The sequence below is a fragment of the Rissa tridactyla genome, chromosome 3 (genome assembly GCF_028500815.1).
Source record: "Rissa tridactyla isolate bRisTri1 chromosome 3, bRisTri1.patW.cur.20221130, whole genome shotgun sequence".
Lineage (NCBI taxonomy): Eukaryota > Metazoa > Chordata > Aves > Charadriiformes > Laridae > Rissa > Rissa tridactyla.
Genome location: NC_071468.1, coordinates 49,869,416 through 49,897,380, shown reverse-complemented (window position 1 = coordinate 49,897,380; position 27,965 = coordinate 49,869,416). Strand labels below are relative to the sequence as shown.

The following is a 27,965-nucleotide window of genomic DNA, read 5'->3' as shown; positions in this document are numbered from 1 at the left end:
ACCAAATGGCAACTATGTCATAGCACAAATGAAGCCTGAAACATGACCAGGGACACAGTGCAATTATCTGAGCAATTCAGGCTTTGCCCAGATTTACAGAAATAATCTACCACTGCTGAGAAAATGTCAGTTAAATTACTGCACCATGGAAACCTCTTGAGTGTGTCAATTACAGCCTCATGCAGATAGAAAATGCTGTAGACAAAACAGAAAGGAGAGGCTGTTGTTGATGCTGATTGCTGATCTCTCTTTGAACATCATCAAAACCTCCAACTTGGAGCAAATGCCGCAGCCATGAGGAAGCCGTAACTGACATGTGTAACCCACATGAAGAGTATAAAAACACAAAGAGTAATTTTGTTTCCGTCGAAACAAATCCCAGATGGTAGTCTCCCACACTGTGCCATCTAACTTTTATGGAGAGCCAGCTGAGTGCTAGCACACCTCCAGCAGCACTTGCGAACAGAACGCCTGGCCAGCTGCTTGGTGGAGGTTTACAAGTGGTCCCACGGCAAAGCCGTGAGGCAAACCGTCCGTCACCAATGCAACTGACTCCCTACCCTCTGCCATCTTAAAATGGGCATCAAGTGGCAGTGTTGACCTTTCTCCTAATCTGTCCTCACGAAAGGAAATAACATTTTTCTGGTGTGTTATGGGAACCAGTAAAAGCAGCGGGATACAACTCCTAGAGGATGCTTATGAATTTGGTTTCCAACTGACCCCAGTTGCAGGCAGCTGAAATTGGTTAAATGGCAATTATGTTGGATACTCTGACTGGTGCAACTTATTCAGGGAACAGAACAAAAAAATGCTTTTTATATAGATAATCGATTTGTACTACAGCCAAAGACTTGCAGAGTCCATCAGGGAGGTTAAAAACCCCAGGGATATTTCGCTATTGTATTTCCAGTTTAGCTTTCCACTACGGCTACAAATTTATGCAAAAGTATGGTTGATTCATAGCTCTGATTATTACAAATAGTCGATGCATTATACAGAAGAGACATTTCCTAACCATTTCTTGTTTTGGATTCTTTAGCCATTAAATTCCATAGTGCAGCAGATTACACTTAAGTGGGGAGGAGTGTTAATAACATCTCCATTAATATCAGACTATTACTTTTCATAAGGACATCGAGCACCGTGGAGAGGAGGCTTGCATAATTAGGTTAATATTACAGATATGGAGATTGAGAAGAAGAGCAGCAGTAATAGTGTCTGCTTTATGTTTATGCAGCAGGCTGGTGGCGGCGATGTGAGCAGAGCCAAAATCTTGTAACTCCTAAACTGAGGTACCAGCACCTATACCAGGCGCAGCCTGCCATGAAAGAACAAGACTACAAGACATAAATTCAAAGGAGATGAAGACTAAATGCCTTTGAGCCTGTATTTGCCAAAAGAGCAATTTTTCTCTTCCTGTAATTCATGCAGCCTCGTGGTACCAACAGCAAGCTCTTGGACGTCAGGCAGGATTAAAAGGCTCCCAGCGGTCCCTTCACATGCTGTGCAGCTGACTGGATGGGTTGCCAGCAATAGCTTCTCTTTTTCAGCAGTGGGTTTCTTAAAATTAGAAGCATTACAAGCAAACAGAAAGCTTACAAAGCTCCTTAAAGACAGCATAAGATAAACAAGACACACAAAAAATCCAAACCCAAAGACCAAGGCTAAAGAAAAGCAGAAAAGCAGACTTTCACTTGAAGATTCCCATTTGGCTTACAGGACACCAGCCAGAATGGCAGAAGGAAAAGGGCAGTGGGCAAAGTAAAACAGTGACCAGTGTTATGTTACCACCGGTAAAGCCCGACAGGCCTGGGCACGTCCTGCCCACTGATGTTCTGCTTAATTCCGAAGCAAAACACGAGAGCAGGGGAATGGAGGTTGACAGCTGCAGGCAGCCACGAAGAACTGAAGACACCCTCCAAAAACGCTGCTGTCTCAACCTCCAATGCAAAGAAGTATTACAAATACTTCCACCGAAGGGGTGGCTTTTCCTAGGAACTTTCTCTGAATGGGACTCCTCAAAGGAACGAACGTTCAACATCTCAGCAATATGACCACTCGGCTGTTTTTGCAGCAGGACATTTTTATCTGTTCAATTAAAAAACCTGAATGTTCAACAATCTGCTCAGTAGAGCGGTGGCATTGCTGCTACTGTAGTAACAAAGTGTTCACAGAGGACCTGAGATCTGGAGCACACAGCCAGAGCAGATGACATTTTGTTTGTCACCTTCTACTTAACTAGTGCAACTAAATCTTCTTCTAACCCAGACACCTAGAAGAAATGAACGCTGAGGAAGGAAAAGAAGATGAAAGATTCTAGATCTCCAGAAAATGGAGGCTAAACATGATAACAGTCTTCAAGGTGTGGAAGAAAACTACAGAGAGGAAACCGTTTTCAGCGGAGAGGATGTGAACTAATGGCTTCTGCTGTGGCACAACAGATAGGGCACAGATATTAGGAAGCATTTTATAATAGTTGAGACAGAAACAGTCTAAGGACAAGTTAGGCAAACATCTATCAGGAATGACAAAAGCATAGCTGTGCCACCCTAGGTCAGAAAGATGGGCAGCAAGACTTCTTCAGGTACCTTCCAGTCGATGCTTTAGTAGCAGTGCAAGGCACAGGGTGTCCCCTGAAAGTCCCACACTGGTGGGTTTACCTGGCACAGACCCGGGCAGGGGTACGAGTTAGGCTCCCAAAGCAGAACCACTGAGCCCCTGCGGCTGACCTGGGTATTGGCTTGTCCTTGCTCCCAGGTACTCGCCCCAGGCAGAGCACCATGCACAGCCAGCAGTGCACGACTTACTCCAGTTAAACTAAGCTGTGCTTTTCACTCCTCTCTGTGCTTCCCACCTATTGCTGGTGTGAGGGCTGACAAAGGCCATTGCACTTCCCAGTCTTTTCCCGGTTAAAAATGGCTTTTCTCCAGATAAAATGGATTCACACCACATTTGTCAAACTGGATAAACATTTCACTCATGGTTTCAGGACAACTGTCTATGTAGTCTCTCAAAAACTACATCAAAAGTAACTAACACCAGTCTGCTACTTGACAATAAAAAATATCAAATGTAGTCTTTTCCGTAAAGCAACAGCCAATTTGAGAATAACTGCCATTAGATATACAGTCCAAAGAATACAAGAAGAATAATCATCCAGGGGAACGCAAGCAGTAGTGAAAGCCCTTGATCAAGCCTACTACGGGGACTTTGAAGAATGAGTTTGGATCTGAAAGCGTTTTACTGATGGCCCCTACAGGAGCTGCAATTTCAATGTCTCCATTGCTACTTATTCACCGTGTCAAGCACAACAGGATCAATTGAAACTTTAAAGAGGTAGATGGCAAAATGACTTGAAATTACAAGGCAATTTGGAAAAATTGCTTTTTACTATCAAAAATGAAACTAGTACGATGGACTACTCATTCCTGAAAAAAAACAGCCACTGCTCCTTGACTGTCTGGAATAGCCAGGGGTTGCATTCAAATGCAACCTGCAAGAGCTGCCACTTTTTTAGAAACTTTAAAGAAGTAATTCTTCCCATATATCATTCACAGAAGAGTGTGACTCAACGAAAGTTTAGAACAAATTTGTATAATTTGATCACCGGTGAAGAACATATCCTTTCTGCCAAAGAAATCAGCAGACTTTTCAGTGCTCTCTCCCTCCGACTTCAGATTTGAATCTCCTTTCTTCTCTCTAGGGAATCATCATATGAATACCTGAATAACCCAACACTTTCAGCTGCCGCTAACGGGACCCATGGAACTGCTCAAGGATTAGAAGCTAAGGGTGTGGGCACATTAATTTAGCAAAAAGATGGAAAAATTTAAGACAGCTCTGTGTATACCTAGTGAAAAACACAAACACTGGTGCACTCAACATCTTCATAGCAAAGTCTGAAACTTTGGCTTAAACCTGTGACTGCGCTAACAAGCGGTGTGGTGCAGCCAGCAATCTCTGGAAAGTAAGTCCATAGAGTGGAATCTCTAAGGCACTGGGACCTGACGTTGCCCCACACTGGATGTCACATTTTGGTCCCATGGCCTGGCCTGAATGCCCACAAGAGGCTGGAGGGCACTGGGTGTGCTCCTGGTTTAGTGTCATCAGGAGAGAGCTCAGCTTGTGTGCTCTGAAACTGTGCCCAGCAAACCTCGGCACAGCAGATAGGGATGTCTGGAAGAATTGCTTCAAAAACCCGGTCCAAGCCAAAGCACCTATGCTATTGGATGGTAGGACTCCCATCACAATTTCTACTACATCAATTTCTCATAGAGAAAACTGTGATTTCCGTGCACGTCCTGTCCTGCGCTCTCTTTGGGGAGAATAAAATGAAGCTATTTCGGGCAGCAACTTACTACTGAAGCTGCGTTCCAAACAAACATACAACCATGCAGTGAGCTATATTTTGGTATTACAGTAATAGCACAGTTGTACTGGAACAAATGTGTGGACAGGAAAGAATTGGGCGATATCGCTGCATTTACCTACAGCATATATGACAAGTTCAGAAGTGTGCGCACCTATACGAATCAGTCTGGCTGAATGACAGGAAGAAAGATAGGGAAACTGATGACAATTTTTGCCAGTATTTAGGCAAAGCCTAAATAATTCTGTCCTCCTCAGGAAAATAGGAAGAACTTGCTATCTAGCAACCTGAGCAACACTTTTAACAAGGTGACCCCTATGCAGAACTCAACAGTCAAAATTTTCATGAAGAGCAAGCTGAATTTTTTTTTGGCACTTAGGAAAAGCTCCATGAGGAACAACAGGTTTCTGTGTAAAAACAAAGCAGCCAAAATGCTCCATTGCTACAAAGCAGAGAGCGTTTTTAATACCCAGAATTCACTTCTTGAATGTCTTAATGGTGGGAATTTTTGCCTGTCAACAGGATCTTCACAACACACTTGGCATTTTGAAGAGGCTATAATTTAATCAGGACTTCATTCAATGAGAAGTCCCATATGGTTTGAGTAGAAACAGGTAATAAAATCTTTAAGTGATGCATGCTCAGGTTATATTTATAGGCAAAATTTTCCCTTCTCATCCAAACCTGAATCCAAACACTGTACAGAATTACTAAAGAGTAAAAACTAAGATTAACTATCTAACCCAGAAGCTACAATCTCGATGAACACGAGTCAATGCTCTTTAGCAAATGTCATGAAAGTAAACTTCCAGCAATGCTCTTTGTCATTTTTTGACCTGTCCAGTCTGCTGTATATTGAGGCTGTGACACTGTAATATTTGCTGACACACAATGAGCTGGTTTCCTAACCACAGTTCATTTTCCTTATAGTGTATGAACACGTTATTCTCCACAGTCCATTAGAAACAACCTAAGTGAGCTCTCTCAAATGTACTGTACCCTTTCCTCCTTCAGAAAGCAAGCCCTAGATAAGCTGATTTTTTAGGGGAGGAAGAAAGAGGTTGTCTGATGCAAGAAGCCTTGCAAAGGCACAGTAAAACCACAGCCTGATGGTGACCTCTAAGCACTGAGTGTCGAAGATCTTCCAGGTTTCATTTTCAAAACTCCCACGGGGGGAAAGACAGTTCTGCTTCCTTGGATAACCACTATTAATTCCAGCTTGCTCCTAAATTGTGATGGGCAAGGTTGTCACGTTCCATGGCTCAGCACAAAGCTCGAGATCTTCTGCTTGGCTCCTGGCCCACAAAGCTTGCATGTGAATGGGCAAGGTCCAGATGGTGACCTAAGAGCACTCCTGCGTGGCTGAGCACATACCAGCTAGGCTGATCTTTACATTTTAGAGACACTTGTGAAATATCAGAGGAATCAAACATCATTATGTTTGTGCACACAAACGTTGCTATTTCCTTCCCAGATATTCCTGTCCCCACTGAAAATTTAGTGTTTGTCTGTTTGTGCAGAGGAGTGAGTCCATGTCTCAGCTGGATCCCTAAGGGCATTTCCAGGTCCAGCAAAGTTTTTTTGGGCTCAGAGCCCTGACGTTTGGAGAGCTACAATTCTCAGAGTAAAGCACCAGCATGTAGGCAGCAGTTCCTGAGGATGCAGAGCATGTAGCCTTTCCTCCAGACAGCAGGGCAAGGGGACCTCTGCTGTGGGGTCTAGTCTCGGAAAAAACTGGATGTGTGGTCAGGACTTCCCTGGTGAATTGTTTAGAAGAGGGCAATAAGAGGCCCAGGACGATATAAAAAAGATTGACGAACACTGTAGAAAAAGATAATAACCCGAAATTTAAAGGGTGAACCTGGGTGAATAACAGGGTCTCTCACCAAACACAGGGGCTGAACAAAATAGGACAAGACACCTTGAAAACCTTGGCACCAAAGAGTTAGGTTTATCTGAGGTGAAGGCTCTTTCTGAGTCCTGCCTTATGAGGTTAAATTATCTTCAGTTTTTTGTTTTGTTGGATTTTTGTTCCCTTCAAACCAGAAGGAAACCACTGGAGATCAGTATCTTAGATCTAACCACCACAATCATGGCAGGGAAATCAAGTCGCATACAGAGGAAAACTGAAGAAACCACTTCAGTTGGTGTCCAAACAGGGAAGCCACTACTAAGATTTTATCAATGGTTTCAATGGAAATCACAGTCCAGCTGGTGACATCTAAGTTAGTTGTTCAATTTAGTGTATAATTAATATCATCGATCTAACATTCCCGAGAACATCACAAGCTCTCTGTGAGTCAGTCACTAAAGCTGCTCTCACCGCTTACTGCATCTATAACCATCACACGCGCTTAGCACAACCATAAACCCATAAGCCTACTGGCTTTGACTGAGGCGATCATAAACTGCAAAGCACTCCAGAGCTTTTGACAAAACACATTATCATTTCTAAGCCCCGTAAGCAGAAACAGGTAAACTCTCTCAGTTCTCAGGGTCAAATAGCTTCCAGTGCCGAGATTTACACAGACCATTACCAAGGAGACAGGCAGATGCAAACTACTTCATCGTGACCCATCGCATAACCTTTGCTAGATCATCACTGCAGTATTTACAAAGTTCATAAGCATCATGTCAGTGAATTATGGCTTCATGCCACTTTCTCTAAGATTGCATGTCTCCCGGAAGGATGGGTCTTTGATTTTCAAGCTCCAGAGGCAGCCTTTAGATTCCAGCACAGCAACCTGTTAGGGATTTATGGGCACTTCATGGGTGTTTAATGAGGCTTACGCTGTAAGCGATCTAAATAGCTCTTGTTCACGGAATCCTGAAGCACATCCAGTAAAGCCAATGGAGCTTGAGACACCTTGAGAGAAATACTGAGTGAATCAAAATAATCAGCCTGCACCTTCCCTCTGTCCCAGCTTTGCTGGTGAATACAAGGCACACGAATATACACAGAATAAACAGCCCCTGTTTTCCTTCTGTTTCCTCAGTCTCACAATGCATTCAGCCTGGGCAGTCAAGACTCACTGCTATGTATCTGTATGTTTTTAAACATGCAGATCAACTTCACTCTCTTTCAATTTTTTATCTAAATATCTGCTTTTCGAGAAAAAAATGTAGAGTGTAATGAAGACACAAAAGTAACATTTTAAGATGGTATTTAACAGTATTACCTAATGACATTCTGAAAGGCTAAAGCCTCACTCTTGGAAGGTATTTAAATACCTGAATGTCTTTGAGCACCTGGACCCCCCCAAAAGGGTTTATGTTTGCAAAAGTAGCTATTACGGTATTGTAATTTAATAAATAGTGTTTCAAAGTCAGATGAGTTAGTTATACATACAGGCAGCCTTGAATCTGATGTATCTGCCATCTGTCACCTAAGAGACAATATTCTCAAAAATTTTGGACAAGGTTTTCCTACAATAACTAGAATGAAACACTTATCTAGTTTCTTCAGGAAGTTCTCTGCTTTTAACACAAGATACCCACAAGCTCCTGCAAAAGGAAATGAGGTATGACAGAAAGAAACTTGTGTGCAATGCTCTCATTTACAACCGAGAGGAGCACTGGCTTTCTCACTTTCAAGGATCCACGCTGTTATAGGTGCTTACTCAGATATACTCTGCATTTAATGTAAACCTCCATGAGGTGAAGATTAATTTCATTTTCACAAATGTTGGTGTGTACAGCACGTGCCTCTGCAAACTTTTACAATCTAAGCCTGAATATTCTGGAGTCTAATTCTCCCTTCACAGCAGGAGCAGTTCTGCTGTTTAGCAGATCCTTTTCAAGCTGAAATCTACAAATGCAATTGATCTACAAAGCCTCTTTTATATCAAACAACTTTTTTTGAGCTGTAAATGAGCGCTGCTGCTGATTACTGTACCCTTCTTATGCCACCATTCTGTGATTCTGTGTGATACCCTTTGCTGCTGGTGAAGCTGGGATCATGTTAACATGGGACAACTACCCTGGAAAGAGGCAGGAGGCAGCAGTCACTGGAGGAAGCACCATTTTGTACTTCTGCGTCTTCCTAAACGTTACCAGCCAGCCACAGCCTGAGCCAGGCTCCTGGGACAGGAAACCCTTCAGCTGGATCCACTACGGTTGCTCTTCAGAGCAAGGTACAAAGCTAGTTTTGAGCCATCACTCCTGAAGGCATTTAACTTCCTCACGTTCTTATTTATCTGAGTTTTAATTCTTCAGACTAATACAGAAAAGAAAAAACAGGTTTGCTGCCCCCTCCCTCTTTTCCTTTTTTTCTCATTTCTCCATTTTACGTGTTTCACTAAAGAAAATAACTGCTATGTTATTTGGGGCTATATGGCCAATAGCACTGGCACCAAGAGCTTTGACTTTCCTGCTCCGTGCTGAACAGATTAGGAAGCAAAACCATTCAGAAATTTGTCTCGTAGCATGCCTTTTGTCAGTAAATACTGAACGCAGTGCTAACAAGTACTTATGGCTTTGCTCCCATTACTTGACCTGGCAATAAATACTTCATATTGCAGCGACTTTCAGCCTTTTTGAGTGTAGGTAGGTAGTAACAATTCAGCACTCTCACTTAAAAAATGAAACCTGGTCTAGTGGGAGATGCCCCTGCCCATGGCAGGGGGGTTGGAACTAGATGATCTTTAAGGTCCCTTCCAACCCAGATGATTCTATAATCTATGAACTTAAGCTGTCAGAAATATTATCTCTGTGCCAAAAATTACACGGAATCTCACTGACAGCAATCCTCATTGTTGCTCTTCTCACTTGCCCTGTGCTAACGGGGTTTTGCCTTCATTTTTGTACTTCAAGTTAAATAGCTGTCAAATTTAACTTATTTGTAGAAACTACTCATGTGCCAGTTATCTTGAGATTAATGGGAAATCCAGAGCTACCAGTCAGAGGGGTAAGTAGTCTGAATGGGAGAGAAATGCAATCCAGCAAAATCACAAAGCAGCCTCAACTTTTCAATCTTGTGACCCGTGCTTGAGAAAAAAAATAAATAGCCTGCTGTAATGGCCATGGGGGGAGAGAAGCAGCAGTTCTGTGGTATAATGAACTGAGGAACTGCAAACACAGAGGTGCCTGTTCTTGGTGGAGGGGAAACGTGATGGAAGACTTTGGGTAGTTTAAAATCATCAACTAAATTTTGATAGTTCCTAAAATACTGCTATAACACACATTTATTCCCCCCACCCTGCCATGGAATACAGCATTACAGATTCAGTTATAAAATACTAAGTTACAATCACGTGTTTGGGGATGCAGAAGAAACCCTCCCCCAAAGCTCTTTCTGCTCAACATACCTCAGAGTTACATAGAAAAAGAAGGAATACCCAATTTTCACCTTGGGTGAAAAGTTCTGGGTTGTCAAAATAAGCAGAAATAAGTCTCTGGTACATGTTGACATCAGAGGGGTGACACAGTCCTTCCTCAGACACTGTGCCCAGCAGGAGATGGCTTTCCCCTGGTGGGGAAGGCTCTGAGAGTTCAGTTCAGCTCAGTCTGTGCACTTCACGGTCCTGCTCTTGGTTGAGAAGTCAGGGAACTGCTCTATTATATGTATTGTGTACACAGGCCTGATCTTTTACTTTTAATGTATTGCATTGCTGTAGTACTATTTAAGTGTTTATTTACACCATGCTGTTCTGCCAGAACAAACTTTCCCATCTACATTCCAAACAAAAAGATCAGCACGCCAGCATCGCTTCAAACTAACGTTTCTTTGAAAAGGCCTTCTTAGGGGAAAGAGCCGTGTAAATACATGGTTTGCCACTTCCCCATTTTGACTAGCACTCCGAAGAGGTGCTGTGTCTGCCTGCTACCACCTGCTGTAACTCTTGCAATTACAGGTAGCTTTATTCTTCTTTTGGTTTCCCAAATTGAGGCATGTTGGGAATGCCTCAACATTAAAGCATTTTGGATTTTGATGTCATCAGAACTATCTCAAAATGATCTCTTTTCACGTTAGATAGAAATTTAGGCACTATACTGCATTGCCTAAACCCACCTTGTCCAAGAAAGACCGAAAGACCTGCTCTGAGCAAAATGAACGCTGTCCGCCTTAATTGCAAAAAGCATCAGGCTTTTCAGGGGAAAAAACAAAGTACAGTTCTAGGACAGGGAAACAAGAAGATGACTGAATTTTCCTAGCTCTTTGGAGGGACAAGCAATAGGGGCTTCATCTGAGACGGAACTTACTTTGCGTGCTTTTCAGTCCTGTGCTTTACTTTCTTTCTGGCCGGAGTTAGGCTGTAGCAGCCAATGGCCCCAGAAGAGGACGACCAGCTTCAAACATCAGTCGTTTGACCCCAGCCTACTGGAGACCAGGTACTGAATGGTCCTGAGCTAGGAAACAGCACGATCTCAACAATCACAGCATGACTCGTCGCACTCGAAAATATGCTCCCAGGAATTTTAAGACATATAGTGAGAAGCAGCAGATGGAAGGCCTTTTTGCATAGTAGGAATAGCTTTACTTCAGCAATATCCTTATTTAAAAATACTTATTTTGGTTTATTTCAGCAACAGACAGATACTGCCACTGCAACAGAAATTAATATATGCCCAATAGAAGTCCTATAAATAACACCAAGAAAGTGATGAAAGCATGCAGCTAGAAAACTCCGAAGCCCTGTTTTCCTGCTCCCACGCCGTATATAGGTAACATTTTTTTATGTACACTTTTTTATAACATTCACTATAGCACGGCAGAATTTTGGAGGGTGGCAGAAACATATGTGTGTGCTCTTAGATACCACCAGACAGCAGCAATGCAAAAAATGACACGTAAATGACAAAGTAGCACAGAAATAGAGACTGCAGCCACTGTCCCAGTCCTTACCTTTCAGAGTTGCTTTCTTAAGTACCTTCATGGCATAAAGCTGACCCGCATCAGATCCTTTGATCTTCCGCACTAGAAATACCTGTAAAAAGCAGGCATTTTGTGTAGATCAGTACTGAACTTCCAGTTACAAGCGTTGCCACATTTGATAAAGGAATAGATTCAGGAATTCTAATGAAAAGTATTAGCTGAAAGTACTTGTTATCGATTTCACTTGCAGTTGGTTGAACTAGCTCTAGAAAGCTTTATTTTTAAGCCTTTACTCCTTCATAAAGAAAATACGTTTGGCATTATTGATTACTCTTACACATTCAATTAAAGATGGGTGAATAGTCATAATGAGTGTGGGCACACTTCTTCATATTCTGACCAGCTTCACAGAAAAAAAAGTTATGTCTCATTTGTGCTTAGGAATGTGTAGTGTCTTAAAATTATTGTCATCAATTAAATTAAGGAGAAAAAACAATTTGGTTTAATTTATGCAGTAAGTCACGAATGGTGACTAGCCTAAGATATAACTGAAGCAAACATGTCATACAGCTGAAAATCTGGTTGTGCATACTTAACAAAAAGTAGGACTATTTTGATTAATAAATAGGTTATGATACCAAAGACAGTTTTCCCTGTTATAGTTACCTATGCTACATAGTCTCACAGTGTCAATTTGTCATTGAAATAAAATAAAGTTGTAGCCAAAATGGTCATCTTTTTTTTGTTGTTCTCCATGCAAATATTTCTTATCTGCCCCTGAGCGCATCTGAGCACCGGAGGGGGAGTGAAAAAAGGAATCAGTCATTTAGTTTGGTCTTTTTATAAGACTCGCAGCGTTTTAATCATTGAAAATAAGATAAAGGAAACTTTTAGCTGATTCCTAGGACTCGCTCTGTCTGCTAAGGTCAGAAATAAGAGCCGAGAGCGTCTCTCTCTCATTTCAGCACTTTTGTTCCTGGACAGAAGCAGGAAGTAAAGCCAAAGACAAAAAGAAATACAAGGCCATGTACACACGATATACTGGTACCGATATAGATTATCAAAGGCTAGCTAAAATTATGTAACTAATGAAAATCGAGTTGGATTACAAAAATCTGCGGCAATTATTTTATTCTTTGGCTGTTCAGGAACCATGCAGCTTTCTTAACTGCCTGCACCCAAAATGTAAAAGGACAAAAAAAGAACAGAGGAAGTGTGTTTCTAGCACATTATTTGCAAGTCGAAAGACTCTTCCTCCTGCAAAAAATAATACCTGTAAACAGATTATGATTTTCTGAAGCACCCTTTGAGCAAAGGTTTGTGGGAAGAGAAAACAACTTTCAATGACCAGCTAGAGAAGCTGGGGAAAAAAAAAAAAAGAAAAGGCTAATTTCTCTCTGAACACCTAAACCAGGGCTCTTACATGTGTACAACATCACAACTACAATGCTTCTACAATACGATCTGATATGGTTTTGGTTAGACTTTCCTTCTCAAGATGTTTCCTGTGCATATGAGATATGCGCAGTTCCTCACCCGAGCTGCCCTGACTAGCCGAGCTTGGGCACATGTTCCTTGTTGCCATCTCCTGTTTCCTAGTTCGATGAACATACAAACACCTCTGGTACTCACAACTGTGGGAACAAATGATGACATTTGGATGCAACAGGAACACGTAAGACTTTCTGAAGTGTTTTTCATTAACATTCATGATAAATTAAGCTCAGCTGCTCCAGCATTAACAGGAAGTCAATTCATTTAGAAGTTCAGCTAGACAGAAACGTTGAGATATTTTTCTATCCAGCTCAAGTAAAGGATTTAACTTCCGCGTTACATTGAAAGGGAGAAGAAAGTCAAAAGTAAGCTTGCCTAAACACTACATTTTCAGCTGTATTATTATTCTGTAAAAATGGTTACAAAATCTTTACCCAAAAAAGCAAAACCACAAACCCTTAAGATAATGATTTTAAGCTGTACTGCACATAGAACAGCACAGCATGCTGCGTCTGCACAAATATTAGGCTGCAGTTCTAGAAATATCTTATCTGTCGTGTAATCTTGCAAAGCTTGTAATACCCATATTGCTGTAATAAGCAAAATTATCAATTTTTAATACTAGTCACTAATCAGCTGTTCCCTGTAGCACAGGATAGGGCACTTGTCTGCATTCCCTCTGAAACAGATGAGTCAAGAACACTGTGTGCTGTTTCAGAGGACATCAAAATAATCACCAAACCAAAAAGGAAACAGAATAAATGAAAATGCACTGTATTGCAAAATGATGCCACCCTCTTGATTATTCTTAAAGGCGAAGTCACGTTGTTCTTGAAACCACCAAGTGGTCCCGGAGTGCCTACTTGCCTGATAATAGGAGCTATACTATACTAGTTTGCCAGAATAGCACAGGCACGTGGCTGAAAATGACTTTCAATTTTCTAGCTTGATATATGTGCAAACACCTCAGGTTATCAATACCTCAACTAGGAAAACTCCCTTAGCTAGAGCAACGGGTGTATCACCCAAATCCCAACCTAGAAAGCTAAGCAAGTGTTGTGATTTTCAAGAGTGTTGAGATCGCTTCCTCTGACACCAAAGGCATCTTCTCTCATCCTGCAAGAAATTACTTAGTCCTTGGGTGAACAACTTGAAAACCAATGGGTTTGCATTCCCAGAGACTTATGGATTTGAACAATTAGCTGAAATACCAAGGTGATGAAAATTTATGTGGTTGGGGAGTGCATAAGAAACACAGAGAAGACTTCCCTCTCCTGTGTCTTTGCTGCTCTGGTGAGTTTACTGACCTCTTTCACATAAGATACGGAAAGTGATTTGTAATGGCACACAGCTCCAAACAGGTATGATGCCCACACTCACACTCAGATCCCCCAGTTAACTGGGTGGTGCATGTCCCAGAAATCAGATCTCCTTTTGGGAAGTGGTGGCAGACACTAGGCATTTTGCTTCTAAAACATTTAAAGTTAGAAGTTCAGCTTGGACAGTTAATAATGAAATACAACAGCACCACCTAAGACAGCCAGTGAACCATTTCTAAACTCTTTACTGCATGAATCTGAAAACTGGCCATTCTGCCTCTGTTACTTTTGCAAAACAGATTTTCTTCTCTTGTTCTTCTCCTTCTTGTATTGAATCATACAGTAAATCTAATTTTGAGTTGTTTGATTTTTCATATTTCTTTAATATTTAAAATGCAAATATCATTATTGTGCTCTCAAGCAATTTTCTAGATCAAAACTTGGTAGTGAATGTTAACTTTCCTGATTTCTCTCATCTCAGGAAACTTCTAACAGACTTGTTTATCAATGTAATTTTGGAATAGCCAGGAAGTTGACAAATACTCCGAATATAGCTTTTTTTTCAGGAATAAAACTAAAGGCCCTGGTTCACTGTCACGGTGCTCAGCTTTGTGCTGGTTACCTCAGCAGATTTTAGGTGTCAGTCAGTTCCTCAAGTTAGCTAGAATGATCCACAATTGAAGGTTGGGAAATACTTTTTTAAAACCCCATGAAATAATATACTTAAAAGGCTAAGGACTTCCATAGAATGATAGAATAGTTTGGGTTGGAAGGGACCTTTAAAGGTCATCTAGTCCAACCTGCCCTGCAATGAGCAGGGACACCTTTAACTAGATCAGGTTGCTCCGAGCTCCATCCAACCTGACCTTGAATGTTTCCAGGCATGAGGCATCTACCACCTCTCTGGGCAACCTGTGCCAGTGTTTTACCACAAAACATTTCGTCCTTATAACTGGTCTAAACCTTCCCTCTTTTAGTTTAAAACCATTACCCCTTGTCCTGTCACAGCAGGCCCTGCTAGAAAGCCTGTCCCCATCTTTCTTACAAGCTGCAATAAGATCTCCCTGGAGCCTTCTCTTCTCCAGGCTGAACAACCCCAACTCTCTCAAGCCTGTCCTCACAGGAGAGGTGCTCTAGCCTTCTGATCATCTTCGTGCCCCTCCTCTGGACCTGCTCCAACAGGTCCATGTGCTTCCTGTCCTGAGGGCTCCAGAGCTGGACACAGTACTCCAGGTGGGGTCTCACGAGAGAGGAGCAGAGGGGCAGAATCACCTCCCTCGACCTCCTGCCCATGCTTCATTTGATGCAGCCCAGGATGCGGTTGGTTTTCTGGGTTGTGAGCACACATTGCCAGCTCATGTCCAGCTTTTCCTCCACCAGTACCCCCGAGTCCTTCTCAGCAGGGCTACTCTCAATCCCTTCACCCCCCAGCCTGTATTGACACCAGGGGTTGCCCCAACCCAGGTGGAGGACCCCGCACTTTGCCTTGTTGAACCCCATGCAGTTCACGTAGGCCCACTTCTCAAGCTTGTCCAGGTCCCTCTGGATAGCATCCCATCCCTCAGGTGCGTCAACTGCACCACTCAGTTTGGTGTCATCTGTTTGGTTTAAATTAGGCTCACTGTTCCACTGCTTTCAAAGTCTTATTTATTTAAACCATAGAAAGAGTTTAAGACTGAAATGACTCCTCCCTATTTCTCTCCGTATTTCCTTCCTATTCTCATTTCCAACTGACACATCCTGCTCAAGAAGAATTGCCTTTGGGATTAAGAAAAGCCTTGGACTTCAGATAAAAACATTGTTCCTACTCAAATTAGCTTGTAGTCATACAGGTAGGTATTCCTCCCCCCCACCCCTCCTGCTCTCACCACGATGATCCTCTCAGCAAAGCGTACAGGCCTCTGCGTGTGACCTAAAGAGCAGTCTGTGACTTTGAAATGTGCTTAGGATCCCATCTGTCCTCAGCAGGAATTGGGCAGCTAACTTCTTTAAGCCTTTGAATGTCCCTATTTACATCCTCCAACTACGCAGCAGTAGTGCACTCACCTCCCTGATGGGTAGATCAGAAAGAGGGAGAGGGATCTAATTTTATAAACAGTGATGCTTACTAATGCTCTCTTGTGCTCATTAGTCCAGGTCCAGAGCCATAAGCACTGTTTTCTAAACTGTTTTATATACAGGAATCCAGCTAAAAGACGAAAGTGTTATTAAAATGAAGATAGAAGGGGTTTGGGTTTGCTTCTCTGCCTTTACAATATAATTTATATATATGAACAATGTTACCAGTGTATATGAACTCAAAGAAAGGACATGACATTTTCGGTGTTGCTCTAGGTGATTAGATGGCATTAAAAATTACCTTTCCATATGAACCTTGTCCTAATACTTTCAGCAGCTCAAACTGAGAAGGATCTGCTTTTTCAAAACCTTCCTTCACATGATGACTGATGTCTATTTCCTTCACGATACCGTCTTCCTGCAAAGGAAACAACAAAAAACAAAATCCCCAAATCAGAGCTGTTATCCTAAGGAAACATATTGTTTATTAAAATCTCATCCTCTGAGATGCTACAATCACACATGAAATTTTGAAAATAGAAACAAATGCTTGTCCAAATATTCCACATGCCTGTTACTGGCTGGGGAGGGTAATGTCAAGACACCCAGGCCTGTTGCTTCTGTTTATTGAGCCTCAAGATATGACCAGGTAAAGACAGAATATGCAAGCTGAAACACAGAAATACACTTGCAGAGCTTGGTGTGCCCATCGCAGACGTTGCTAGCAGAGCAGCATGGACTCAAACCCGTGCTATAGATGCTTCAGCACACTTCCCTCCACATACTTTCTCATTCTCCTTCAAAGCATCGTTTAAATCCAAGTTAAAAAGCACCCTTACTCTCAAGCAGCAATTCTCCTTATGAGTAGGCAATACAGAAAAGGCATTACTAAAAGTGGCTCTCTCTATTTACCTCAAAGAATGGAAAGTTACTAACAGTAACCTTCTAAATAGAGAACAAATTAATGATTTAGATGTGAAAATAGGGTGGTGGTGGAAGGAATAATAACACACACTTCTTTGCTTGCAGGAATTAGCTTCAAACACTTTAGATTTTCCAGGTTCTTTTGTTAAAACATTTCCATTGCACATTCTTCAAAAACACCAGTTGAACTAGGACTTTCATCTTGCAAGCTGTGACATATGGCATTTGGTTTAGTTGTTTGTTTTATGTTATTATGGCATCTTCCTCTAAAAAGAGAGCAACTGGGTCATGTGAGACCCAAAGGGGCTACACAGAGTTTGCAGCGACCCAGAAAGTCATTGGGCTGAAAAGAAGCCTAGAAGAAAAAACCTGCTCTTCAAGGACATAGTGGTGAGGGAAGATAATATATACACACCTTTTTATTTCTGTAGTGTTTTGTACACCTAATTTTGAACTTCTTTTCTATTCAAACTATTTGTTCTAACTTCTCTAAAATGTGGATTTTGAGTACAAAGCCTTTTTGTTTCATCTCCCAGGACTAAGGCAATTGCTTACTTAGGAATAGGTTTGAATGTTTTTGCACCCAACAGAAATAATTGGAATCTCATAAACATTATTTTAAAATCCAATTTTGCTGCAATTGTCCTTTTTCCCCAAAAAAAGTATCTTGATAAAACATGGAAGTATAATATTTGTTTTCCATTCTTAAAAATGAATACCGGGAAGATAGAAATAGCATCCTAAAATGAAAGTGCATTCATAGAAAACATTTGGCCAAACCACATTCGTTTACTAAACAAGAATAAATTTTATTCCCTTCTTCTCCAGAAAAAAAAGCTATCACTTTCTACCAGCTGTAATTAATCTGATGCGTGGCTAGCATTACCCGGATTACTCTCTATACTGTAGCTCCATCCCTCCTCTTCCCTACCCTGCGCCTCTTTACGCTCACGTGCTTTGGAACAGGGACTATATCCTCTTCTTGGTTTGGAAAGCTTCCTCTACTTTGTGCATGCTACCAGAATCATGGAAAATAATCATCAGCTGACAGCAACTCATTTTTTTCTGATCGTAATTCCTCTAGTTTAAGGTTTGCCCAAAAGGAAATGCTTGAAACCAATGACCAGTTTTCACAGAGAGATTTAAGTGCTTTCTAAGTACATAACTGCCAGGATCTCTCCTCTTGTTTTTCTGTCTTTAATTGCTGTGGGAGACAGAATATCTTTCTGATATTAAAACCACTATTTTTTTTCAATTTTTTCTAGGTGAGAGAAACAATAGTAAACCAATACAAATTTGATACACTGCATTTCTGTGTAACAGATACATCTCTTTCCTAATGAACCCAGAAATGACCTACATGCTGTTATCAAAGGCTCCACCAAGTTCTGACATGAAGAGCTTTTGTACCGAGGGATGTGCATCTTTATGTCCACTGCCTGCAGCCGAGAGACTTGCACGCTGGTAAGAACATTATTTCAAGCTTAGCTTGCCCTGCCACACTACAGCTTAGGTAAAGTAGTTGGACGGCAGGGCTCACCACCCATCTTATTCAGCAGTTACTCACTAAGGCTAAAAATGACCCCCCATGGAGTCAGGCTCCTGCTGCCCCGAATCACTCAGCCCTCAACTCTCTACACCAGACCTCACGTGCTTGGCAGTTTGCTCTCCACTGAGCACAGGCAGAGTTTGGGAGGATCGGCTTCTGTAGTGTGTGGATGCCCCCCAACAACTACCATATGATGAAAAAACTGCGTGACGTTTTCTCACGTCAGTGCAGGTTGAGGGCACCCAGTCACTGTTTCGTATTTTGCCCGCCTCCGTTTTGCACAGAAGCACCATCCACTGGAACCAGGTGAAGCAGGAGGTGGATCCAAATTTTGCTATGTATTTGGGAGACAAAGCTCTGCAAAAAAGAAACTAACCCCAATTTTATGTACAGCAGATATCTTTCTCAGATTTACTTCTCCTTTGAGCCGACATCTTGATTTCAAAAACTGTGGGTGAGATCTACCACGTTAAGGAAAGAGCAAAACCCTTTTTAGTTCAGTTGGATCGTATTTCAGCCTGAACCATGGAGTCATTTCAGCTACATTTGCAAGTTTAAATGATGAGTGAATTTCAATTTATCCATTCACATTAGTCATTGAAGTCACTGGCCTACAACCTTAAGCATACTTCTCATTGTATTATTAAATTTAATATAACCTCTTTAGGTTCATGAAATGGGTTCAGTTACAGGAATATACTGGAAGTATTAAAGTGATGATAATTCAGCTTGCTGGAAGAATGCTTGATATACTCTAGCATTCCCAGAGAATAGCATAATTAATTCATAATTTGTAATAATACCGATGCTTTAATTACATGCATCTTTAATTGAAATCTCAGAAAAAGATTATTTAAAAACAATGGGACCAAATACAAGGCCTAGCAGTATTTATCAGAGAAGGACAGATTTTAAAGATGGAAAAAAACCTGTTAGATTATGTGACTTCATAGAAATACAGAAATGTTGGTTAGAAGGGGCTTCTGGGGGCCATCTGGTTCAACACTCCTGCCCAAAGTGTCATCGACACTTGATCAGGCCAGCTGGTTTTTGTCCATTCTGGTTCTCAGTGTCTCAAACAATGAAGCTTGAGCCACTTCCTGGCAAAGATTGTTCTCTCTCCATTTGCCCAGCTCAGAAATGCCCACAGTCATGTCGAGCTCCCTGCTCCACAGGCCCTTAGAAGGAAGCAGGATGTTTTTCTAGGAAGGCGGGATTTCCTGTGGATTTCCTGTGGTATCCTCACTAGAAAGGGGCAGCAAAGCAGCACTGAAGAAAAGCATGCCAGACAGCTCTTTTTTCACCAACCATCACTACAGTGGCATTACTTGTGAGCTATGGAAGAGGTAGATAGTATTTTAGCTGGTATGACAAATCCACTTCCCACTGAAGCAAAAAGCCAAACTGTTAATACTTGAGACTGAAGATGGACACAGCCCCTGAAAGGAAATACATGCTGATATGTTTGCACACATGCCTCCATTTCCCTTGCCTGTATTTTTATATTCTTATTACTTATTTTGTTGCGTGAATTCTAGAATGACTTCTGTTTGTTTGCTTTACCTTACTAGAAACAAACAAAAAACCAGCAACCCAACAGTTTTACATTTCCCTTTTAATATTCTTATTTACTTGCGATTTTGCCCTATCATTTATGACATCTTTTGAAGTCTCCCTGTATTAAACATGGCATAATTTTACTTAGGTACTGATGATCAGAGTGAAACCCAGACTATCAGAGCACAAGCATTGTGGGCAGATCTCCCAACTATTTTTGCTCTGAGTTACATCTTAGGGACTTCTCTAACATGGATTTTTTTCACTGGTCCAGCAAGTGCAGCATATCTGCATTAGGAATTTGCATTACAACGATAAAACCGAGGCAAGAGATTCACAATAGAGATGAGGCCTGCACACTGAAGAAGCTGTTTTGATGGAGAGGATTTCGCTCTGGAAAAAAACACGAGCCAACTTACAAAATGGTTTTGATCAGCGAAGTTGGTGGAGTCAAAGATGACTGTTCCACAGTTTGGTCTTGAAACAGCTGTGCACAGCAGCCCAGGCTCTTGCTCCCTGCTGACTTGTCCCGACACTGCATTAGCAGGAATGCTTGACTTGATGAAGTTTAATCTTTTGTAAACTTCTCTAAATATTTATGTTTGCACAAAAAGCATCATCCTGTGACAAAAGTGAGATGGATGTTCTTGGCGGCTTGGAGACAGCACACGGTGGAACAGCATAGACTAGGGGAGAGGGGGCAATGAACTGGAATACATGTTGAAAGAGGAATGGAAAGCACTTCCCCGTGCTAATAAAAAAGGAGCTATTCAGGGCCTGATTCTGTGTTGTGTTATTCACTTAAAGGTTTTCCCTCAGGCCCCCCAAGTTGGCGAAGTTTTGGACACACAAGCCAGTATTTGAATGGAAAGGCCATTTTGATCTCCTTTCCTTTGGGACATCAGAGAACAGAGCCTCTGTTCTTTGCCCTGTGACTGTGGATGGCAGAGACACATCTGTTTTGGTGCTTCCTCTGGCTACCAGCTGCTCCCTCTAGCACTGTTCTCAGCTCACTTCCAAGATTTCCTCAAGTAGATCTTGGAGAAAGAGATGCACTAATGCTTAGTGGCTGCTGGAGAGCAACCACAGAAAACTCTTCCAAATGCAACAATACTTCCCAACTTGCTGTCATGTGTCTGAGTAGGATCGGGAAGCATAGGGGTATAGACCTAGGAACAGGGTACAAAACGTACACGCAAAAGGGCAGGCCTTCCTGGAGAGTAGCTCTTTTCTCTTCAGCTGTACAGCCTCTTATCTTTCTTGACCCACAGGTTTTCAGCAAACATTATGGAAAGAATACTTCCCAGAAAACTGAAAAGTTTAACCGCTTTTGGAGCCTTGTCTGCTTCCTCCCCAACAGGTTTCTGAAGGAGCAGAGCTAAGGTCATCCTCAAATCCAGAGACCACCTTCATTATGCCCAATATATTTCAACCACATGCAAAACCTTTCCTCACCAAGACTTCCTAATATGGTCTAAAACATCTGGAGAGGAGGTCATTCCAGAATCAGTTGCTTTTAATGACGGACAATTTTATGCAACCATATCACAGGGGAAAAAGTTACGGTGCTAATATAAGATGATTATTGTTTTGCAAAATCAGTAGGACAGGATTCTTATTTTTATTCCTTGCCTGGCCCTCTCCCCACTAGCACAGGATCAGGACTGCCATGCAGATGTGGCCATAAGGAAGGGTGAGCTTTATTTTCCAATAAAAGTACGTGAAGTTTTGATGTGCAGGTTCTCCAGTCTTCAGATAAGTTGGTCTTTCATGTTTTAGGGACTGAGGTCAATGCAAAAATAAATGAAAATGTGGCAAGAGGAAATAAGAAAGAATTGCAACTCTAAACACAACTTGTCGTTTGAGAGAATTCTTATTCGTCTATAGCATATGCTTAAGATACAGACTTTATTTTGTTACTGGTCTTGCTATTTGGCTGGTTACCACCTAATATACACCCACATCACAACTATTTAACATTAAAGTATCACAGGCAACACAACATTCCAAAATAACATGGTACATTAGGAAAGCATGTTTAAATCTCTGATACGGGAATAGTTAGGACAGGATATGTCTGATAAAGATGAGGTCAGGTTTCCACCTCTGTTTCACAGGTTCTAATTTGGTTCAACCCGTAGGAGACTAATTTTTGTGAAGACATAATAGGTTATTGAAATGCTGCCTGGTGCAGGAAATTAATTTCTGGCCTGTGCTCAGTTCTTTGAGGACAAGTATCCACATTTAAAAAAAAAACACATATAGGAGCATTTTCATTAGCCTTTTCCCAAGCCAGTCTTCAGCAGCTGGAGTAAAATTTGAAAAAGAAATCTTCCATTATAAATGGTTTGTAATCCAAGTTCTGGCTTCTGCTGTGGTCTGGATAGATGTAAACTGAGCAATAATACCATAAATGGGTCTGGTTGTTTTGTCCTCTACTGCCAAATTAACATTTGCTTTAGCAACAACGGATTGGACTTATTGAGCCCTTAGAGAAGTATATGGAACTTATGGTGAATTCACTGGCTGTTGTGCCAAGTCTGTATTTGGCCTTCGAGCATAAGGTCACCTACCTTCTCAAAAGGTCATATAGAGTTAAATAATGCGCAATAATTTTTAGAGAGTTTGGGATTTCTTTCCCAGACCTTTCACAAATGTGAATAGAAAGTGTTATCTTGGATACGGAATTCCACCAAGCAGGTCAAAAACTAGTGGAAAACAAAAACCTTAGAGCAATTTCTGTGGAATGCAACACTATTAGTCCCTGCTAAATCCAGCAGTGCTTTTTCCAAAGAGAAAACCTATTACGCTTTCTTTAGCACACATCTCCAGCTCTAACTTTTTATCCTATATTTTTTTCTTTCTTCCTAATGCCTCTCTCTACAGTTAAGGTTCAGCTGAAATCAAACAAACAAAATGCGAAGAGAGGAATCACAGAGAGCAAAAGAAGCGGATACAATCTACTGGACAAATTGGTGAAGTCCGTGAGACTGAAGTTTTAAGTATTTGGGATATTTTAGTTCAATCCTTTATGCTACCAGATTTCTTATGTATCTTTGATAAATCACTTAAGTGTTGGACTCAGCTAAGTAGATTTATAGTAGAGGAGACAATGTTTTGAACTAGTTGTCTAATCTTACTTTGCAGTCCATAGAGAGAAGTAGGCACTTCATGACAAAAAGAGATCAGATGAAGTCACACTCCTCTCTGCTGACTATGAAGAAAGCCTAAGATAACTTGCTGGGACAGGGCCTTTTGCAATGGCATGAGATGAATTCATGTTTACTGTAAAATTTTGAAAAACACTTAGAGTCATATTGTGACCAGATTTTTAACGGCATTACACGAGAGATGTTTGCAGATACATGCCCTGGAAATTTTAACAGAACTATTGAAATTAAATGTTTTTCAAAAGAACTTAGATACTTGAAACATCCAGGCACTTAAACAACACTCTAAGGTGTCAAGAGTGCTTCAGGCATCAGGATTTTGCAGCTCTGGTAAATTAGGCATTATTTCTGCTCCTTTCCCAGCCTGAAAAACATGGATAGTTGCTTTTTATTATCTTGGGGGAGTACTGTGAGAACTAACACAGAAAAAATTGTGGAACTATCTCATACTACAGTAATGGATAGACAAAGCATCTGAAATGTATCCAATAATATGTAATTCAGGTGGCCTACAATGGATTCTCCTTTAGCTCAGATTGAGACATCTTGGTCTTGAAGATTGGTGCTCTTTATCTGATGACTATAGCATCTTTCCAGACTCAGTTCCTGACTAGGACAAATATATATACACAACACAATGACTGTGAAGACCTATGAGGAGAACCATCTTCCTATTCCAAGTTCAGATATAAATGAAATAGAGGGAAACACCAATTCTTGATTTAACTTCCAACTCTGGACACAAATCATTAGCCAGTGTACCTCTAATTTTCACGCTAATTATGGTGCAAAGTGTAAAGGTTTATGTGGAGTGGTGAGCAGAAAGAGCTTATAAAAAAACCCAAACTATTGAAGCAAGGGGTTAAAAAAAAGCAGAACAAAAGCAGAACCATCTGGTCACAAAAAAATACAAACAGTTGGCCAGCCTTACTCATACAGCAGCACTCTACAAATACTCAAATACATTTGTGAACTTTAACAGAAACAGTCTCAAAATGAGTCACACCACTAAAGGACAAAGAACTCAGCTATACAATAAATAAGAGCAGGAACATTTTCACCAACATCCTACTCGGTATGGTTTACATGTGTGCCTTTGGCCTTTAGATCTCAGAAGAGTTATAAGGTCCACTACTGATTGTTTCTGGTGGTAAACAGGCAAAAGAACACTTGCTGCCCATTCACTAAGGAACTAACTGCAAGTAAGTCTGGATCCAGTATCTAGAAGAAATTGTTGTTACTCCTAGAAGGATAAGTATTCTTGCTTCCCTAGGATGATGCTAGGTCACCACTAAAGATGGTTATGACTACTACATGCAATAGTAGGGGCCAGTATAGATCACCGCGTTTTGGGTTTTTTTTTTAAAATATTCACTTCATAGAGAAGGCTTTCAGTTTTCACCCTCCACTACAGATCAAGTCCTCTTCCTAGCTCAGTAACATGCCCTGCGCGCTCTGGTCTGCACTGCTCGCAAACTCTCCCTGAGGGGCTTGGGTGGCTCCTGCCCGACCCTCCCAGGGGTGCCACCACCTCCCACCACTGGAACCCACTCACCAGAGCTGCCTGGCAGCTGCTGCAGTGCACCAACCCTCACGGGGAAGCCCTAATGACAGTCCTAATGGGATGGCAATCCATTGTTCATGCATTTCTGTTACAGGGTACAGATAGCTGCCCTACACCTCTGTGTCCCAGCTCTCCATCTGTAAAATGCAAGTGAGGCCATCTTCCTTTTTCATGGGCTTTCTGGAGTATAAGGGCACTGTGACACACTCAGGTACTACGACAGCAGGCTCAGATAAGAAGGCAGGCAGATACAAAGGTCTATCTGTTCAGGACACTATTCAATAAAGGGCTCCAGTTCCCTTATTGCTGTACTGGGCTCCTTCACAGGATAGGAAAAAAAAAAAAGTGCCTGGTGTTTTACTAGTACATTTCAGCGTGAAATAAAAACTCCAGCTGCACTAGGAAGATAAACTGCTTAAGGAAAACATAATTGCAACCATTCCCTCACTGTTTCTCAACTGATCCAAATAAAACACTGCTCACCATTGAGGTGTAAACGGCACCACAGCACAGTAAGTAGAAAGTACTGTAAAAACGCCCTGGTGCGTTTGCATGGTTATTTTAAAGAACTGAATCATCTTTAATATGCATATTAAAGGAAAAATATCAGGTTTCATCTCAAAATGTGAGACAGAGTGAAGAAATAGTTGTAATAAGAGATAATTACATTACTGAAGTGTTAGATTAGTCAGTTTAGGGAAAATACCAGTCTGCTGTTTACAAATCACCTGTAGGGTTTGGTAATTACCATCTTCTCTCCGAGAGGAATACTGGCCTGCCAGCACATTTTGTGTCCTCCCATTAATTAAATAAAGCATCAGCTAAGGGTTCAACCAGCTTGTACTTCACAAACTGAATACTGTTGCTATTATGTTAGGAAAAAACATGTTGTAATGAGGTTCTTTATCTCAGTAGCATTTTACAGGCAGAGTATTAATAGGGAAACAGACTCATGTGAGGTCATTATGGAAGCAAGGCAAATACAAATTAGTTTTAATGCTACTGTTCACAGACTGGAGTGTCAATAAAGGCACTGAAGAAGAGAGGGTGATGGAGCTGAATGAGGCAGCGAGAAGATGGCAAAAGGGAAATTCCACAGAGAAAATATGACAAGATTTAGCAACAACATGGACAGAGGAATAAGACAGGGAGGGCGGAGAGAAAAGGAGGTATCAAAAAGGACACCGGACTTACAGGACAAGGGCAACTGTGGTTTGTGCCTGCGCCAACAGAGAAGTAAACTAAGAGAAGACTGGGAGAAAATTGTTTTGACTTTGCTAACTATCATAACTGTAATATTAAACAGCTTGAAATGCAACTTTTGTCCCTTTTATGCAGCAGCCTAATCCTACTTAAATACCTAACCATCTACCTGGGCTGAGGAGAGACAGTGAAGGCGCGCATGTACGTTTTGGAGCGATCCGATGGGAAAGCCGGTAAGCAGCCCCGGTACGCTCAGAACTGCTCCCAAAAGAAAGGGTGAGAGCAGGACGGGGACCAGACTTTGCTGTACAGCTGGTAAGGGCCCTGGGGGTCCAGCCTTACCCAGTAACTCAGCTGGGCCGCCAAAACACAAACGAATGCTGCGGATCCAGGCTCTGCTTACGTATGTAGTCTCCAGCTTTAATTCTTATACAAAAAGCGCACAGATAACATAAAAAAAAGTTACACAAAGTACCTGACAATACCTCGTCTCACACTGGGCTTCAGTTTTATGGACAAATATTTGACAAGGGATACTAGAACTGCATATTTATCTCTTCAGCCGTGTACTTTTATTACGCCGATGGCTGACACCCAGGTCATTATACACAGAAGTACGTATTTCAGTGCCTAAGGACCGTTACCACACACAAGTACCTGTCTAAACAGATTTTCAGCAGTCTACTGGAAATCTGGGCCAGGAAAAGGACCATTACCTTTTGCGGTTTTGGGAACTACTAAGAAGTCTCTAGTTTAGTTCATGTCCCTCAAAGATTCACACGATGGATCTCCAAGGAATAAGCTGCTAACTGATTATCACACATCCTCTTTTCTGTGAAGGCAAAAATTGTTTACAATTACAATGTTATACACTACTAAATAGAAGCATATATTATGTATATAGACTACATTGAAAGGATGTGTGTTTTAGGAACGAGAATAAACAAAATGCAGAAAATCCATCTGGATGCAAAGAAACACCTTTACAACATTGTTTGGAATACTCCATCATTTCAAAGAGGTCAAACTGCTGCACTAGTCTTGCCCTTTTGCAGATATCTCCAACGTATAATGTGGTTTTTTATAACAAAAGTATGTGTGTGGTTAAGTTTGATGGTTCTCGGCTGATTGGAATCTTGATGAGCTTATCACAGCTGTAAAAATCAAAAGCTTTGCATACAACATTGTAACACCAAATTCCTAAATAGCATCAGACAAATTTTTTAAATTTTAATTATTATTTATAAAACAAGTATATATATAAGCATGGAAAAGAGCCATTAAATGAATCTGCTCAAATACAGAAACGGATCAACAACAGTTCAGCCAAAGATGACCCACAGCCTACTGAAGACTGGAAGGATTTCCAGAGTAGGATTCATCCAAACATACGTCTCTGTCTGAGGTAGCTGTCTAAACCTCTGTACAGCTGACAGAGAAATGGGTGCTTTTTAGGCTTTGATTTGTATCAGACAAAAAGCAGACCTCTAAAACAGGACTTAGTAAACGTGCCCCTTTCTCTCAGCTGACTGTAAAAGGAAGGCTACGCTGATGAGTTCCAATATAGATTAATTCTCCTTTCCCATGTCCCTCAATGACCCCTTTAGCATTCAGTGGAGCATATGCACTTTTCAGAAGATGTACGCTGTGTTATACTGGATATTTCCAGGCTAGCCTTTAACCGACCCACCTTTTTCACTACAGATTTTCTACAGTCTCCAACAGACAACGTGAGATGCTTACATCGTTTCATCTTTTCGGCCTGATGTATACTTGTACCAACTATCGAAATATCCTTCTGCAGGGACATTCTTACCCTGCGCCTGTCTACTGCCATGATATGCCATCACAAAGCAGAAAAATCAAGCTCTTCCTGGACACGAAACTGTAAGCAAAACCACAACGCTGTGTCAGACATCATGCCAAACTTTCACAATGGGGGAA

The 27,965-nt window shown here is 41.4% G+C and overlaps 1 protein-coding gene across 2 annotated transcripts in view; it reads right to left on the bottom strand.

The window, feature by feature from the left end:
- RPS6KA2 (ribosomal protein S6 kinase A2) overlaps positions 1-27,965 on the bottom strand; it is a 177,820-nt gene that overhangs the window by 88,031 nt on the left and 61,824 nt on the right. Inside the window, exons 1-3 of one of the 2 annotated variants that reach the window (XM_054196929.1) lie at positions 26,738-26,813; positions 16,356-16,472; positions 11,214-11,295 (exon numbers count right to left, since the gene is read on the bottom strand). In XM_054196929.1, coding sequence (XP_054052904.1) covers positions 11,214-11,244 — 31 coding nt within the window. In that variant the 5' untranslated portion in view covers positions 11,245-11,295; positions 16,356-16,472; positions 26,738-26,813. Of the gene's footprint in view, positions 1-11,213; positions 11,296-16,355; positions 16,473-26,737; positions 26,814-27,965 lie in introns of those variants that run through there. The other variant, XM_054196928.1, reaches the window with a different exon arrangement.